This window comes from Peromyscus maniculatus, chromosome 8 (genome assembly GCF_049852395.1).
Source record: "Peromyscus maniculatus bairdii isolate BWxNUB_F1_BW_parent chromosome 8, HU_Pman_BW_mat_3.1, whole genome shotgun sequence".
Taxonomy (NCBI): domain Eukaryota; kingdom Metazoa; phylum Chordata; class Mammalia; order Rodentia; family Cricetidae; genus Peromyscus; species Peromyscus maniculatus.
This window is the reverse complement of record NC_134859.1, coordinates 77,319,984-77,338,280: the sequence shown is the minus strand read 5'-3', so window position 1 is coordinate 77,338,280 and position 18,297 is coordinate 77,319,984. Positions and strand designations below refer to the sequence as shown.

General features: G+C 42.9%; 1 protein-coding gene across 4 annotated transcripts in view; it reads left to right on the top strand.

Moving 5' to 3' along the window:
- Positions 1 to 16,744, top strand: part of Hlf (HLF transcription factor, PAR bZIP family member) — a 57,218-nt gene extending 40,474 nt beyond the window's left edge. For 2 of the 4 annotated variants that reach the window (XM_006972013.4, XM_076543128.1), the window contains exons 3-4: positions 7,021 to 7,241; positions 12,254 to 16,744. In XM_006972013.4, the coding sequence (XP_006972075.1) occupies positions 7,021 to 7,241; positions 12,254 to 12,472 (440 nt within the window). In that variant the 3' untranslated portion in view covers positions 12,473 to 16,744. The remainder of the gene's footprint in view (positions 1 to 7,020; positions 7,242 to 12,253) is intronic. The other 2 variants (XM_006972014.4, XM_076543129.1) reach the window with 1 other exon arrangement.
- Positions 16,745 to 18,297: the final 1,553 nt, after the last annotated feature.

The window sequence follows — 18,297 nt, the reverse complement described above, 5'->3', positions numbered from 1 at the left end:
TTCACCAAAAAGTTAAGAAAAGTCAGACTTGCTAAAATTGTTAGAAGCAGGATGGGGAAAGTGGCTAGATGTGAGCCTGGCACCTTAAGACCAACTCCTTCCTACATCCCAGCCATAGCCAGTGAAGAAATAAGGGAATGAGGAACAACCACCATAGAGCATTTAAAATTAAAAAACACAGCAAAAAAATTGAAAAGTTAAGACTACTGTAAGAACTGAACTAATACATGTATTTTAAGACTCCTAAAATAAAATTGAGATGTTAAGGATAACTGTTCCTGCAGGGCTCACTGGTGATCTTCACAAAGCTCCTAATGAAGATTTTAAATACAACTCAACAAATGCATTCCGAAACTCACCTAAAAGGATGCAAGTGTAGGAGCAACCAGAGACATTTTTTACAAAGGACAGTAATGGAGATGGATGCTCTCCTGTCAAATATTAAGCCTTACCAATATCATTCATTAAAGCCAGGCATTGGAAAGCATTAGCGAACATCCTTTTTATGTTGTACATGAAAAGAAATTTTGGGTCATTCAGAATAAACCAGCTACAGTTGTAATAAAGGAAAGTACGGGGTTATATGCAGATATGTGGGCATACTGCGTACATATGTAAGATATACCGTGACAATGGAAAAATCTCTTAGTGGTGAAAAACTATAAGATCATAAACATAGGGGGACACTGTTATTTGTAACCCAGATGAGAAGAGTGTATCGACAGCTTATAAAGTTTAATTTTAAAATTGAATAAACACTGAGCTCACAAGATGGCTCAGTGGGTTAAAGTGCTTGCCACTGAGCCTGATGGCCTGAGTTTGATTCCCAAGACTCACATGGGAGAAAGAAAGGACCAACTCCCACAAGTTGCCCTCTGACCTCCACTCTGTTGCACACATGAGCCCACACAGATATTCACACAGGCTCACAAAATAATTAAAATATAATAAATGTATTTTAAAATGCATAAAATCTACTTTATCATTTTAAGTCTTTTTGAGAATTTCACATATGTATATTGTGTTTACACTATCATTTCCACTCTTCCCTCTCCCCCTCCGCTCTATCTGTGCCCTCAGATTCAAGACCTCTTACTTAATTTCATATTTATAATATATATATATATATATATATATATATATATATATATATATAATTAAGTCAAGACTGAGCACTTGGGATTGGATTGGATAAACTGCTGGGGGCTTGTCCCTGGAGAACACCAATTCTCCCTCTCTCAGCAGCCACTAATTATCCATAGTTCTTCATCTAGAGGTAAGGTCTTGTAAGATTTCCCCATCCACATTGGCATTTTAACTGGTGGTGTCATTGTGTTGGTCTTCTTTAGGCCACTGTTCTGTTGGAATTTTATGAGTGCAGCTTCCCTGTCGTATACAGAAGACACAGTCTTGGAGTAGACTTTCTGGTCCTCTCTTTCTTACGATCTTTCAGCCCCCTCTTCCTCCATGTTCTCAGAGTTATAGGTGTAGGCGCTGTCTTGTAGATGTACCCATTTAGGTAGGATAAAACTATGAGGGGTACAGAGAAGAAGCTGGTACCCAATAAATGTGTAGGATGATGAGCATTACTAGTAACCAGAGAAACAAAAACTTGTGCCTATCCAACTGGCATCATTTTAAAATGAATGTTTAGTTATATGAAATGTGGACCCTCATTTATGCCTGTGTAAGTATGAATAGGATGACATTTTAGGGCAAAATTTGGAAGTACATTCATCACAATATAAAAAAAAATGTACTTGGCTTCATGTGAGCAGCCCAATTTCTAGAGATCTCCTGTATTTAAAAAAACCCACTGAAAAAGCTCATTAGCTGGGGAATTATTGGATAATTATTATATTCAACACTGATTCTTTAACAACAAAGTAGAGACTTGGGATGGAGCTGGAGGTGGGGTGATAACACCTCATTAGCACGCAAGAGTCCCTGAGCTTGATGCTTACATAGCAATGCATCATACATTTACTATTTGTATTAATATTTTTATGCCTTAAATATTTTAAAAAAGCAATATAAGATACATATTCCCACTTGGCTTATACTGTTTATGTGTAAAAGCCAAGGCATAATGGGGGAAGGGTGCAGCCCAATGGTAGGGTGTTTGTCTAGCATGATGGAAGTCCTGGGTTTGATCCCCAATACCAATCCATAAAGTTTTGAAATGATAACTATTCAAGGTTTTGCATCAAGATATTCATCCCTGGGGTGGGGGTGGAGGTGTTGAGAGGGGCTAGAGAGAGAAGAGCCTTGGGAACTGCACATTCCCTTTCTTGACATATTTCTGCATTTGAGGTTTTGCTGTGAATGTTTTTTGGTAATTTAAAAGTAAAATGTAATGCTTCGCTCTAAATCAATAATTCTTACATTAGAAATCTGAAAATTCATAAAAGGTAGAAAAATGTAACAAAAGCCTTTCTCGCCATGACCCAGTGACTCCTGGGAGTTTTCAATAAAGGGTAAAACAACTTCAGCGGGAGGTAATGTAGCAGACAAGATGGATAAATAAGACGACAGGAGGGACCTGGCTTTGTCTCCTTGCATCCCTAGCCACTTTCTGCTTGACCCTGGGGCGGCCATTTACTCGTGCTGAGGTCCACTTACATTTTCCCATTCTGTGGGAAATGCTGACCTGTGCCTCTGGAGAAGAGGGCTACAGAGATAGAATGCTAGAATGTTCTGCCTAAATGGGAAAGTGCCACTGTTAGAGTGACCATGGATGCATGTCAGGAGTTCCGTGTCTCGGGGCTGGAGAGATGGCTCAGTGGTTAAGAGCACTAACTGTTCTTCTAGAGGACCCAGGTTCAATTCCCAGCACCCATTTAAAAAAAAAAAAAAAAAAGAGTTCAGTGTCTCAGAGGACCAACTCAAAAATAAAAAAAAATTAAAAAAATTAAAAAAAAAAAGAATTGCTCTTTGCCAGAGCTGAGGAAGTAGATACCATAACAAGGAGTTGGATGGTCATGAAATAGTTAAAATGTGAAGATCTAAGCCCTCTGATAGAAAGTAAGTGTGTGTGTGTGTGTGTGTGTGTGTGTGTGTGTGTGTGTCTGCTCACTCATGCATGCTCATGTGTATAAAGCTTAAAACCATTTAAGATAGCATAATAAACAGAACACTGAAGTCTGAAGGAGGAACTTGAAATAATGGAGAAATTCTGTTTGGGAAGCAGTAGGAGATGAATCAAAGCCGGCCATGGTGGCTCAGGCCTTTAGTCTCAGCACTCTAGAGGCAGAGGCAGAGGATCTCTGTGGGTTCAAAGCCAGCCTGGGCTACAGGGTGAGTTCCAGGACAGTCAGGGCTACACAGAGAAACCTCGTCTTGAAAAAACAGGAGCGAAGTGGGGAAGAGGTAGGGAAAGAAGTGGGTAAGATCCTGAGTGGATAAAGGCACCAAGGCTGGTAATAATAACCTCAGTTCAGGGACAACATAAATGAATCCCCAGGACTCACATGATGGAAAAAGACTCCTGCAAATTGTCCTCTGACCTCCACATGCGTGCCAACACACACACACACACACACACACACACACACACACACACACACACACACACACACACACACACAGAGAGAGAGAGAGAGAGAGAGAGACAGAGAGACAGAGAGAGAGAGAGAGAGAGAGAGAGAGAGAGAGAGAGAGAGAGAGAGAGAGAGAGATATGAATATAATAACAAGAAGCTAGAAGAAGAGAGAACATTGGGATTATTGTTATTAAGTTCAAAGAGATTTCCTTCATGAAAAATAACATCTCTATTTGATGGAGATGAGGTTCCTTTTTAAGGCAAGGTCAAGAGGCACAAGATGAAACTGCATGATCACCATCCAGTACGGAGCCCTGCAGTCCCTAGAAGCTGGAGCTGTGAGGCAGCTTGGCTAATGAGAAAACCCCATCAGCTGCCAACGCCTCAGGGGCTGTCTCTTCCTTTCTGGCAAGCAGTACACAGAGCTCAAAGCAGAGAAGGAACCTAGAAGGTCATTTGGGTCATTTCTTTTTCAAGCTCCCTTCTAGGCCTTTTCTGAAACAGGCACACGGGGGTTCGTTTTCACTACAATATAAGCAATGGACTTCACGCTTTACCCTCGGGTAGGTTTTTAACGAAACGTAAAGATTTCTTCATACACAGGGCCCACCTTTGGCAGTGAAGGAGAGGAGGAGCTGGGCCAAACACAGCCAAGCTGCATCCTCCTATTTATTCCTCCAGCATGAAAGGCACAATTGTAAAACTGAGATGAAACCAGAAGTTAAGCTTCAGGACTCCCAGCATAAACATTTGGTCTATTATTAAGTTCACTTTCACCAGCTCGACAAAGAAACACAATCCACTCATTGTTCCACGGATGTTGGTGTAGTTCAGTGGCCTTGTCTGCAGAGGGCTCAAGTTGAAGTTAGGTTGACTCCATTATGCCCTTTCTGATCTTTTTTTTTTTTTTTTTTAAGGTACCCCTTTTCAGCGTCTGTAAAGCCACTGTTAAAGTGTGCCTGGTCTATCACAACAGCCTTGGATCTGACCTGTATCCACCTGTGCCCCCTTCAGTCCATTCTACTGCAAGTCTTTTTCTAAGCTAGCTATTCATTACTTTTCTCCTCAAAGTCTTCCTGTGACATTCCGAGTCATTTGTTGTATTCCCCACAGCTCACCTTGCCTGTGGCCACATCTCTTGTGGCTTTACCTAAACTCAGTCTGTCTTCTGGTTCTGAGTTCCAACCACTGAGGACGATTTGTAGCTTCTTAAAAAAAAAAAATGCAAACCAGAGGGCTGGAGATTATAGCACAGTGGCCCAGCCCTTGCCTACAATGCTCAAGGCCCCGGGTTTGATCCCCAGTATAAAAAGGAACGAAGTAAGGAATGGAGGGTGGGAAGGAGGGAGGGAGAGAGAGAGAAAAGAGAGAAAACGAAGGGTTGGGGAGATGGCTGTTGGTAAATTGCCTGCCACCAAAGCATGAGGGCCTGAGTTGAGATCCCTAGACCCCATTTGAACACCCAAAAGGGAGAAGGTATGGAGACAAGTGGAGACCCCTGAAGCTTATCGGCCAGCCAACTTAACTAAATTTATGAGTTTTAAGTTCAATGAGAGGCACCATCTTGAAAAATAAAGGTGGAGAATGACTGAGAAATGACACCCATCGCCTGCTTCTTGCCTCGCAGGCATATGTGCAAACCTACACTGTCAAGTACACATACAACACAACACACACACATACACTGAGACGCTTGAAAATTTCTATCTTAACTTTGTGGCTAGAGTACCTCTTTGCTGCTTACTATCTGTTCCAAGACACAGCTGGACCAGGTGTCATTCTGGCTGTACATGGGATTTCCTTCCATCCTTCTACCACGACCCCTTACCCGAACTGGCTAAGTACAGGCCCTGTCTCTGTGACTCACCTGGGAAACACCTGGAGTTTCCTACAACTGTATTCCTAAAATCCTATAATTCTATCCATCACACCATCCAGCATGCCTGGCATGTATTGATGCTCCATGTGTGTCTTAGAGTTATTATTGCTGTGATGAAACACCATGGTGGTTTTCCTATGGTTCTGACCTCTCCATAATCCTGGGGTCAACTCAGTTGCACCTTCACAGATAGCCTCTCCTAGGCTCTCTTTGAGGACTCTGATCTATCCACATAGTAGCAAGTCTCAACTTCTCTCCATGAACTCTTCAGTCTTGGGACTTATACTTCAACTGAAGCTGCACATTCACTAGTGGCCTTACTTAGCTTCCCATGAGGCCAACCTTCAGCTGCACTTGACGTCATGCCTTCAAAACCAGTACCACCTGGGAGACTCTTACACATGTACAAGTTTGGCTGCCAGCATGAGGTCCAACCTTGGCCACCTCTGGAACACAGCTTCTCTGTGCTGACTCCAAGGAAACATTTCTCAGAAGATTTCACCTCAGTGATGCTGGTCTCTTTTTAATCACCACAAATTTCTTGACCCAGGTACCCACCATCAGTTAGTTGTCCTAGTAAAGCAAAGGTTTCACTTCCATGGTATTGATCTCTTGTTAATCACAGCTGATTCTACAACCCCAGTTGACCAGAACCGCACTCAAAATATCAAATGGCCCTAATAAAGTCTTTAAGGAACTCAAACTTTCCTCTGAAACTTCACATGCCAGGCCTCCATTAATTTATGCTGCACAACATTATCTTCAAAGCTCCCATAGAACAACCCACTGATCTCTGAGTTTTTCCAGTCCAAAGTACCAAAGTCCTTCCACAATCCTCCCCAAAACAGAATGGTCGGATCAGTCGCAGGAACATTCCACTCTCTGCTATCAATTTCTGTCTTAGTTAGGATTACTATTTTTGTGCTAAAACACTACAGCCAAAAACAACTTGGAGAGGAAAGGGTTTATTTAGCGTACCCTTCAACATCACAGTCCATCCTGGAAAGATGCCAGGACAGGAACTCAAACAGAACAGGACCCTAGAGGCAGGAGTTGATACAGAGACCATGGAGGGGTGCTGCTTATTGGCTTGCCCCTTAAGGCTTACTCATCCTGCTTTCTTATAGCACCCAGGACCACGAGCTTGGGAGTGGCACCATCCACAATGAGCTGGGTCCTTCTACATCAATCGTCAATTAAGAAAATGCGCCACAGTCTTGCCCCGGGCCAATATGGTGGAGGCATTTTCTCAGTTGATGTTCCCTCTCCCCAAAGGACTCTAGCTTCTGTCAAGTTGACATAAAACTAACAGACACAATGATTGTAATAGGAAAAAAAGAATGTGTATTTTTTTTAAATCTTCTTCATCCTGTTTGTGAACAAGTATGTATGTGTCTTTGTTTTGCCTGAGAAGACATGAGTCAATCATGTTCTGCCTGCTGTGTCCTCAGAAACACAGTGAAGATAAGTAAGGACAGATGGCAGTCGGGCCAGACATAGGTTGGTTAAAGACTCTCAACAAGCCTAGAGAATCACTAAGTGGCTGTGTCCTGGATAGACTGAGAGGCGATATAAATGAAAACTCCTGTGTTTGTTCCAGGCCAGCTGTTACCGGCAAACCGAAATACACCGAGTCCCATTGACCCTGACGCCATCCAGGTCCCTGTCGGGTATGAACCAGACCCAGCAGACCTTGCCCTCTCCAGTATCCCAGGGCAGGAAATGTTTGACCCTCGCAAACGCAAGTTCTCCGAGGAAGAACTGAAGCCACAGCCCATGATTAAGAAAGCTCGCAAAGTCTTCATCCCAGATGATTTGAAGGTAAATTGGAACTGGTAATCAGGCTGTGGGTAGATGGAAAGCCAGATTAGGAGAAATTAAAGGGGTGATTCCAGGAAGGCTGCACACACTTGGAAAAGAAGGGCCTATGAGTTCTGATTATGTTTGTTGGCATGTGACTTCTTGGCACGGTACTTCCTCTCTAGGAGTTTTCTGAAATATGCTTTCATGTCTTGATACTGATCAGAAATAAGGAGAAGCAGTAAAAGGCTGGAGAGATGTTAAGTCCCCACAGGAAGCAAACTGGATCCTCTTTACAAGGGATCCCACGAGCCCATGTATCAAGCCCAGATCTTTCAAGATTGCAAAGGAAAAGAAAAAGAAAAAAAAAAAGAGGATTTGAGAAGGGAACCTGGGTCTCAGCTTTCTGAGGCGTACCTCCTTTGTTCATTGTTTGTTGATAGTGAGCACTACCATTTCCTTGAGTGCCTTGGAGACTAAACAAGTCTGAACTCCCCCCTCCATATTGCCGATTCGGGGCCACCAGGATGGCATCTTGTGGGGCAGAGATGGGGGATCCACTGCTATCATTTGTCTGCCATGTAAGGTTCTCTTGATGTTAATTCAACAGCTAGTTCTGAGTGGATTTTCTCAACAGTGTTGAAAGGCATGTAGCACTTATCCAGGGAAACAGTTTTGCCTGTTTATTCTGATACATTTTCCTTAGGATAAGAGATATCCCTGAAATTATGCCAGCACAGAACTATGTGTGATTAGCCGTTGCATAGGACTTTTTCTGTTCATGCTTCTTCCCAATCATGAGAACAATAAATTATTATATATATGCAAGGCATTAAGACCAAGCATAATTAGCCCTTTTTGATACCAAATCCTCATTGCCCAACCATAAATATGCTTCATAGGTAGAGACACTCCCTAGGAAAATGAGAGTCTGGGACACTGTGTGAACTGATGAAGGCCAATCTTTCTACCTGTTTGTATCTAGAAAGAACACAGGAGGCAGATGTGCCCAGAAGATCTAAAGACAGCTGTTATCCTCACATATATCTCACATCTGAGAACTCCTTAATTGCTGCAGAATGGGCAAGTGTCAGGGCTGAAGTCCGAAGTTATCACTTTACAGTGGAGGATATAGAGAATCAGAAAGGGGAACTGAGGTGAACTCTACTTTTAGAGTAAGACAGATTCTGGGAAAGGTCACTGTAGCATGTTAACCCAGACAAGAGACTCTTGTATAACAAACCAAGAACTGTCACCCTAAGAATCAAAACCAAGACTGTCTATAGGAAAAAATCCCAGAAAATCTAAACTTCTCAGGGCTTTGGTGGTTAGATTGTAAGGGGCCACAGGATTAGGTCCAAGTCGAGTTAAACACCTTATTACAGTTGGATGCCTTCAGGGGTTTTGATTTCTTAGTCATCTAATTCTCTGTATTTCAGAGTTTTAGCCCTTCACCTAAACCAGGAAGCCTATTCAGCTGGGGCTACTTCTTGACTGGAAGGTGGTTTGACAGGATGCTACTGAGCAGTAGATTGAACTTCTAGCCAAACCTTCACAGAGTCTCCAAGTTTGCATGTTGGAAGAGTGAGCCTACTTAATGGCCCGTGTGCTCTTGGCAGCAAAGAGGCCATACTAAACCATCTGTGCTGGAATGATGCGTATTGCTTCTGTCATGGCTGAGCCCGCCCTTTCCACATGGTGGGTAGGGAACTGGCAGGAACCTTCTCTTTCAATGTGCCCTTAGGGGTTTTTTTACAATTGCAGGTGAAGCCACGAGGCACAAATCTGGAGCTGCTGAGAAGCAGGAAGAAGTGTTCTTTCACAGAGAGGACAGGGGTGGGGTGGGTGGGAGACAAGGTGCATGTGGCCTTCAGCACTGGATGACAGAGCAATAGAGTTGAGTGGGACCTACCAAGAATGGTTTTCCCCACCAGTGCTTGGCTTTCTTCTTTGAAGTTGGCCTGTTGGGCTGGCACAAATACTGAGGGAGAGCTAACCAGGGACATATGGGGGCTCCTAACTGATCACACACAATCACATCTATTTCTTACCACTCTTAAGGGGCATTCATTCCCTTGACAGACATCTTTCAGAGATGTAGGCTAAAGTAAGCCAACACCAACACTGTATTTGGGCTCATGGAAATTCTAGTCTGTAGAGAAGAGGGGAGTGTCTGTAGAAGTGGGTGGGATGAGTAGGTCCCTGCTGTGTGAAGCTACCTGGGTAGCCAGAGAGCATCAGCTCCTGGCAGGGACAGGATGGAACAGAGGACCCTGTGCCAAGACTATCATTCCTATGTAGAGATCCTGCCTCCCTGTCTCCAGTCAGAACGACGAAAGGAGCAAGATGGCTTTTCTAGGCCAGGGCATTCCTTCTTCCATCATTCCCATCTCCTCCATCCTTTCTTACAGCTCTGTTCTCTGCTTCCCTCCCACTCAAGAGCTTTCTTCTCCACTCCACACTTCTGCTAGCTCATCAGCACGTGTGGGCAGATGAGGCTGGAAAAAAAAAAAAGCACCTTACATGTGATAAGACGTCTGAACAAAAACCGAGTTAAGTCTGAAGAGAATTGAGGAAGAAGAGTTGGTTGTTACACTAAGGTCATTCGGTGACTCCGTGGTCCTTAAAGGCATGGTCAGAATTGTCACAGAGTGCCAAATCCATTCTACCACTTCCCAAGGGCTTGCTCTCATGTACAGCCTCACCTTGTGCCCTCATGTTACCCTGTGTGTAGGTTTTGATCCATTCTGACTCAGCCCTCCATCGGAATGTTCTTGGAAACCATACTCCTGGGCACACTGACAAGTGTGGTAGTTTTCCTGATACTATAAAGGGGTGGCATGGAGGATGACAACGAGTGAGCGAAATGGCCTCCATCAAAGCTGGGTGCTTGAATGTTAGGAAGATACCTTTGGTTCCCCTAGCCTATGTGATGTCACGGGGTTTCCCAGGACCTCCCAGCCAGTCTCCTTTTTTGCCATTCCCACTAGCTTTGAGAAGCACAAACATCAAATTCTATCAACAGCCACCACATACCTGTCCACACTTGCTCATGGAGGTATTCCCCAAAGGGCTGCCTCCTCCCTAAGAAGAATTCTCATACCAGCTATTATGAAGATCACTTTTTCCTCCTGTGACACATTATGAAATATATAGAAAATATATAGAAATATATAGAAAAATATATAGAAGTCCAGAGAAACTTTATGAACAAAGGACAATCTTGTGACCAGCAGACAGGAAGTACCTTCATGCATTTTCCATCTCACACACTGTCTTCGCAAAAGGTACATGTCTGCTGAGGATAATGGACAAGTGTAGGGGCAGACCACTGATCCGGACTTCTCTTGCAGCCTTGAGCCCCACCTCTGTGAGTGACTTCTTCCGATACCAACTGTCTCTTGGCATCCTGAGAGAGGGGAGGGATTGGCCTCACCCATTTATTCTAGGTGGCATAAAGTATCAGCTTTGCTAAGACAGAGGTATTTGCTGTAGCACGTTGGTGATACAAAAGGAGTTAGAAACTTCCTTTTGGCACCATCTCATCAATGGATTAAGAAGGTCAAAAAGATCCCCCTCAGTCCTCCTAGGGGCTGTCCTTTCTCTTGGTAGAGAGAGAGCAATGATGGAGTTAGATATGGGAATTCCAGATAGGGTAACTGAAGCCCAGTAAGCATTTACATAGGAAATTAGAATACATTATTTAAATGTTAGTCATTGGTAGGAGTCCACTGAGTAATGAAAGCTAATACATTTTTTCATTTCTGTTTTCATTTACCAAAGTGTACATGCCCCTTGTGTGACATTCTGATAGCTCAGGATATATAAACTAAAAGGGCGGGAGATCTTCCTTTTGTCTGTTGCCTCACTGGTTTGGCCATTCTTATTAGAGGCACCTATATTGGCCACTATAAAGCCATCTGGGCCTCCCACTATTAGTAAAGAATAGTTTTAATCGAACTGTGGTAAACATGCATGTTCTCCAGCAGGTCGCTGTAATTTCTACCCACATCATAGTGTATCACACACATCTGTGCAGTATCCCCCCCACAACAGGTCGTCATTGTTAACAACTGTAGAGTATCCCTTTGTGTGACTCTGTGATAATGTAGTTATCCACTCTACTAGAGATGACTAGTTATTCTCCTTTTTAGCTTTTACAAACAATCCTATGATCAACAATTGCACCTGTGTCTACATACATGGAGAATGTGAGATGAAATCATAGAGGTGGCGTTGCTACATCGACAGTGTATTCCTGAAGACAGGTTTTAGAGATTTTAGTGTGATGGTGCTAAGGGAGCAATGGTAGGAGGATGAGGAGTTCAAGGCCACCCTTAGCTACATAGTGAGTTCAAGACTAGCCTGGGCTATGTAAGACCTGATCATAAGGGGGAGGCTAATTAGTTAGTTAAAAAACAAAAATTAAGCTGGACGGTGGTGGCGCACACCTTTAATCCCAGCACTCAGGAGGCAGAGCCAGGCCGATCTCTGTGAGTTTGAGACCAGCCTGGGCTACCAAGTGAGTTCCAGGAAAGGCGCAAAGCTACACAGAGAAACCCTGTCTCCAAAAACAAAACAAAAAAAAAATTATGTCTGCATACTACTGAGAAATATAACCATATTGCCTTCCAGGAACAGGGTCCCAACTTATAGAAAAGCCTACATGTGTATTCACGGAAGAAAAAAAAATAAGTAAAAAAAAAAACCAAAAACCTTTCCACCAAGCGAGTGAAGAAAATTGGAATGGAATTTAGGGTGTGTGGTGAGCTTCCAGCTTTCAGTGGAGCCCCGATCTCTGCTTTCCTGGGCACACTTTGCGCTGGGCAAAGCCTGTTGTGACAGGTCGGTCCTTTCTCTAGGAAGGAAGCCATGGCTGGCAAGACCATGCCCTCAGCCGTGTAGCAGCTGTAAAGGAAGGAGACAGGAATTAAGAAACCCAGGCTGGTGTCCCAGCACACCCCTGGCTGACACCCAGTGTGTGCGGCTGAAACCTAATATCTTGTTTCTTTTTTCCTTCTGTAACTAATGAGCAGGATGACAAGTACTGGGCGAGGCGCAGAAAGAACAATATGGCGGCCAAGCGCTCCCGCGACGCCCGGCGGCTGAAGGAGAACCAGATTGCCATCCGGGCCTCGTTCCTGGAGAAGGAGAACTCAGCCCTCCGCCAGGAGGTGGCTGATTTAAGGAAGGAGCTGGGCAAATGCAAGAACATACTTGCCAAGTACGAGGCCAGGCACGGGCCCCTGTAGGATGGCATTTCCTTGTGGGCTGGCTTTTGAATAGATGGACAGCTTGTTTCCTGTCTGGTAGCACCACACCCAAAACCAACCTTTCCGACATCAGCACTTTACCAGAGGCATAAACGCAAACTGACTCATACTTCGGTGTGCATCTGTGTGTGTGTGTGTGTGTGTGTGTGTGTGTGTGTGTGTGTACACGTGCGTGCGTGTCCACGTGCTTATGGTCCCATGTGTGCTCAGCGGTGTGCATGTGTGCGTGTGTGTACGTGTGTGTGTGTGTACTCCTTCACATTTGCCATTTAAAGGTAGTCCTCTTGTTGTCTTTTAGTTCCGAACAAGAAAGGTGCCACGTTTTTATTAGACTCTGGAGACTCCTGTGGGGTTTCCTCCCCTCCCTTCTCCACTCCTGGCCCTTTCCACCTTGCTTCGTGTTCCAGCGAGCTCACTTTTCCAGGGGCTGCGTGGCTACCGGAAGCGGGGGCCCCTGGCAAAGATCTCGGTTATCTAGAACATAAGCTCTTGTTTCTGTTTCAGCCGCGAGTTACCGTGCTAAAAAGGTGCACAGCATACCCTAGCACTACGCTGCCGCTGAATTCCTTCATAGGTTGTCCCCCTCCCGTCCCCCCCCCCCACCTCTTCCTCTCCTACCCTTTCTTGTTTTCCTTTCAGTTCTGGTGATAATTGTCTTCAAATTTAAAGTGCTGTTTAGATTTAGTAGATCCCATATTTACTTACTGCTACCTACTAAGTTTCCTTTTAATTCTACCAACCCCAGATAAGTAAGTACCATTATAGAACACAGAGTGTGTTTTGCACTGTCTGTACCTAAAGCAATAATCCTAGTGTACGCTAGAGCATGCTGCCTGAGTATTACTAGTGGACGTAGGAAATTTTCCCTACCTAGGAATTTCACTGTCTTTAAAAAAAAAAAAAATCAAAATTAAAGTAATGCATTTGCGCATGACCAGAATATTCTCAGGACAGGGAAGCAGAGGGCAATGGGAGGCCTAAGAATGAGGAGTTGATTTATCAGTATGTAAGCCAAAAATAATAATAAGAATAATTAATCATGCATCTTGGAGAAACCTTTGCCATGGATGTGCTTCGTTTTGCTATCTCCCTTCTCCCACACCCAGCTCATTCCCACTTTTCTAGTTAACATGTCCCTCTTGATATTCAAAACGATTGAATTACTTAAGATTCAGTTCACCGACTTTTTTTGTAATATATATTTTGGGGAGGATATTTTGCTGTTTTTAGAAGTCAGTTAATTAAGTTAAAGGGTTGATGTTTTGTAAAGCCCCTTCCCCCCGTGGTGTCCTTTTTGAATGCCTCACAGATCAATGATTCTGGAGCCTGTGTTCTTTACCCTCTGTTTGCTTTTGAACATATGTGCGCCTATCAAGTGGACTTCTGAAAAAAATGAATGTAAAAGACACTGGTGTATCTCAGAAGGGGATGGTGTTGTCACAAACTGTGGTTTATCCAATCAATTTAAATGTTTACTATAGACCAAAAGGAGAGATTATTAAATTGTTTAATGTTTATACAGAGTAATTATAGGAAGTTCTTTTTTTGTACAGTATTTTTCAGATATAAATACTGACAATGTATTTTGGAAGACATATATTATATATAGAAAAGAGAAAAAAAGGAAAACTATTCCATGTTTTAAAATTATATAGCAAAGATATATATTCACCAATGCTGTTCAGAGGAGTGCTTGGGGGTTTTTGAAGTCTTTAATATTTTAAACCTATTACTGACACATCAGCATGTTTTCTGCTTAAAATTAAAATTTTATGACAATATTGAGGCTTGCTGTGACGAATCCTGCTCCAACGCTTTCTTGTTTCTTATTAGGTCTCAGAAGGAAGTCAGTTAACGTCACCCAAAAGCACAAAATGGGTTTTAGTCAAATATTTATTGGATGATACAGTGTTTTTTAGGAAAAGCATCTGCCACATAAATGTTCACTTCAGAATTCTGGGTTGCTGGATTGGAGTGTTGTTGCCAGAGCCCCAAATGCTTTGGTTCTCTTTTGGCCTGTGTATCTCAGGCAATGCAAGGTTGACCTCGGTGCTATGTGTATGGCTTATGATTTGATAGATGTTTTGACTATAAAGATGGTTGTTCTTTTGTTTCACTGAGTTGTATAATGTCAAGAGAGTCTGCTGCTGCTTCAAAGGCACATTTTGTGCTTGATTAAAATCCCCTTTCATCCATGGATGTTTTCCAGTTTCCTGCCTCCACAGTATCTGAATTCTCTGCAGATCCAGTGATGCCCTTCTCTTTCTATCAGCCACTCTTCTGTCTAGTGTCAGAGTTCTGGAACATGAGACCTTTAGGATTTAGTCCCAGGTACCTGTTTTGTTCCAAGCCACAGATAATGGCAGGAGATGAGAGAATACGAGACTTGCAATACGTTTTCCAAGTAAATTACTAATAAAAAAAAATACTTCGACAGCCTCACATAGAACTGAATAAGAGATGATTCAGTAATAGCCATGAGATGACAAAGAGTTGGTCTTTTTGAAGATAAAGGGGCTGATTGCAGAAATGCTCAATGACAGTATTAATCTTACAAAGATGAATATATTTAAACTTAAGTAGAGAAGTGTTGAAGTGTTGTACTGTAGACCATCCAGATTCAAATGGAACTGGTAAGTGGTAACTGACAGAAGGGCATACCTGCTCTTTCTTGGAATTGTTTGTACCAAATGAACCTTACAAATGTTTTCTGCAGAAGACATAAAAAGATCACAATAAAACTTATTCTTTTGTATGCCAGGGAAAGTTTTAGGAACTTACCTCATTCAAAACAAAACAAAACACCACCACTTTGGAGTCTCCACAGGTGCCTTATATATAGGTCATTATCACCCCCTCCTTCCCCTGGCAGACTTCTGTCTGTCTGGGGACATTAAAACAATGATGCTCAGTGTCCCAAGAAGCTAGGGCCCGGGGTCAGATGATTACAGCAGATCACGGCCATTAGGAAAGTCCTGTTTTCAACAGTCACCATTTCAACCTAGGCATCTTTCAATGATTATTTGGCCATTAAAAATGCATCCAAGCTGTAGCATGCTATGTGATCTAGACATAAATTGGAATGAACAGTATAGCACTTCCTTACCAGGTCATGTCATCTCATTTTTCAACTATTTTCAAAGAAAGTAAAAAGCAAAAACAAAAATGAATCAGTGTGTCTCTCTGCTCATGCTACCTTGAAGGAATGGGAGGGCTATAAATAAAAGTCTCTTGACTCTAGAGGAAGTGGTACTTTGGACCAATCACAAACCACATCAGGCATGGCTGAGCTAGGCCTTTGTCTGTAAATATAACAGGCCTTTAAGGAACCATCCCTTGAAGCATAAGGACCCTGTGTCTGAGAAAGTCAGAATGGAATTCAGTCACTGGCTGAGTGGGAACTAGATTAGAGAATCCAGAGGTTCCTTATAACCCATTAGCTTACTGTGGGAACTTACATTAATTCTAAATATACCTTTGAAAGGGCCGTAGCCTTGTTTTGGGGAGAGCTGTGGAGGGGGGCGGGGGGGGGGGGGCAAAGTTGTAGATGGCAACTTCTCTCCTGCCCAAGGGTGAAGCGATTAACATTGTACAACATACAAGTTAGACGCTGATGTTTCTAAGAGTTCATCTGTTTGTCCCTGTTGTTCCTTTGAGGAAAAACTGAAACTTTGTCAGAGTTAAATATGAGGTCCGCAAGCAGGTGGCCTACTGGACTGTGTGTGGCCTGTCTCCATGGGCCAGGATTTAACTTGGAGGTCGGTCCCCGGCAGGTGACTGAGCTGAGGTGTGATGCCTTCCCTGTGGTAGATACCTTCCACTCTGGCTCTGAAGGTGCCTGTTTCCTGCTGAGGGCTCCTCAGGACATCCCTCTGGTGAAGCCAAATTCAACTCCAGATGTTTGGTAAAATCAGTGTCATTAACAAATGAACAAAACCATAGGTCTTGACGGATTAAAGTTTTAGTAACTACAGCCAATGCATTTTGCCAAAATGTATGTAAGGCAATGTGTGTTTGTGTGTGGATATTTAAGTGGAGACATAAAATCTGTAAATTTTTTAGCACCTCACCAGATGTAACAATTAGCTATTATCCTTCCGGCAACACCACAAAGATCGCATCTGTTAAACAGGTTCAAGTTAGCTGGAGGTTAGTGTAATTGTACACCATGACATAGGTGGTATTTATGCTGTCAAGTCCAAAACTTTATTTGTTCTTCTAAATGTTTAATAAACTGATTTTTTTCCTTTTTTCATGTATTTTTTTGAACAGCCGACTAGCAGTTGTCTGTTTCAGTCAACATAACCGATAGTTCATTTGCAGAGATTTGCAGAGATGTTAATTGTACTATATAATTAGTAATAAAGTATCATTTATGGATGACTTATGTACCAAATACTGCACTATACACATGGAAGATGTAAGTTCCAAACTAACCAATGAAGTAACAATTGTTACAGAAGAGGACATGACAGTGTAGGCAAGTTAAGAAACTCACATAAGGAGATAGAGAGCTGGTTCAGTGCATAAGAGCTATGGCTGCTTTTCCAGAGGACCCAGGTTCAGTTTCCTACACCCACATGGCAGCTCACAACCACCTATAACTCCAGTTCCAGGAGATCTGATACCCTCTTCTGGCCTTTGTGGGTGTAGACATTTATACAGGCAAAACTTACCCATACACATAGAATAAAAATTTAAAAACAAAACATTCTCAAAGTGATAAGCATAATAGCTACAGAAATGAGTACTGATCTGCTGACTAGGTACCATATACAGGGAGATCACAAAAACTAGTCTGGCCTGTGTTCTTGTTGGGTAAACAGAATCACACAGGGACATATAGCCACACAGACCAAGCAATTATGAAGCTAGTTTGAGTTGGGGCCCAGAAATGGGAATTTCTTTAGTGCCCCCAACAAATTGACACATATGATCAAGCATAGTTGACCTTCCAGATCTGAAGGGATTGGTTCAGGACCCTCGACGGTGACTGAAATCTGTGATGCGCAAGTCCTCTATATAATACGGTGCGGTGTTTGCATGTAGCCTGTATTTATATCCTCCAACTGATGCTGTAATTCACATCTGTGGTACCTATACCTACTACAATGTAAATGTTATATAGGAGGATGTATGTATAGGGAATGATGAAGAGGGGAAAAGTCTGTGCATGTGCAGTGTAGACACAACCATCCCAAGCCCACTACACAGCATAGAAGAGCAGCATCCAGGTTGAGCCTTGTTCAAGTACTCTCTCAGACAGATCAGTTTTCAGGAAAGGAAAACATACATACAGGTGGCGGGAACGCCTGTAAACTTGGCCTGTGCGCATGTGTTTCTTGGGAATACTTTGTCTTCCACCAGGTGCGGCAGTTTGACAGTTAGCTAATCCCTGTGCACACTCAAAGTTTGCAAAGTCCTCCTGGGAATGATGGAGAGGTGCTAAAGAGACCAGCGCTGTAGTGAAAGACAGGCTTATAAAGGCCTTTGTGTTCCTACGACATCCTCAGACTTCCCAGGTCTTGACCTTCCCAGTGCCTCATTGTTCAAATTCCCTTAAAACCAATAGCCCTAAGAATTACCCTCTCCAACTCGACCCTTTAAAGGGCTAATTTGAGAGGAGTTCAGTTTCTTACAATCAGTTCTTCCCAGCTGGTAACTTTATAAGTTAATATTTCTGAATTGGCGTATTGATGTTATTTTAATATCATTTACATTACACCACCAGATTTTATACATATACATTCACACACACACACACACACACACACACACACACACACACACACACACATCACTTG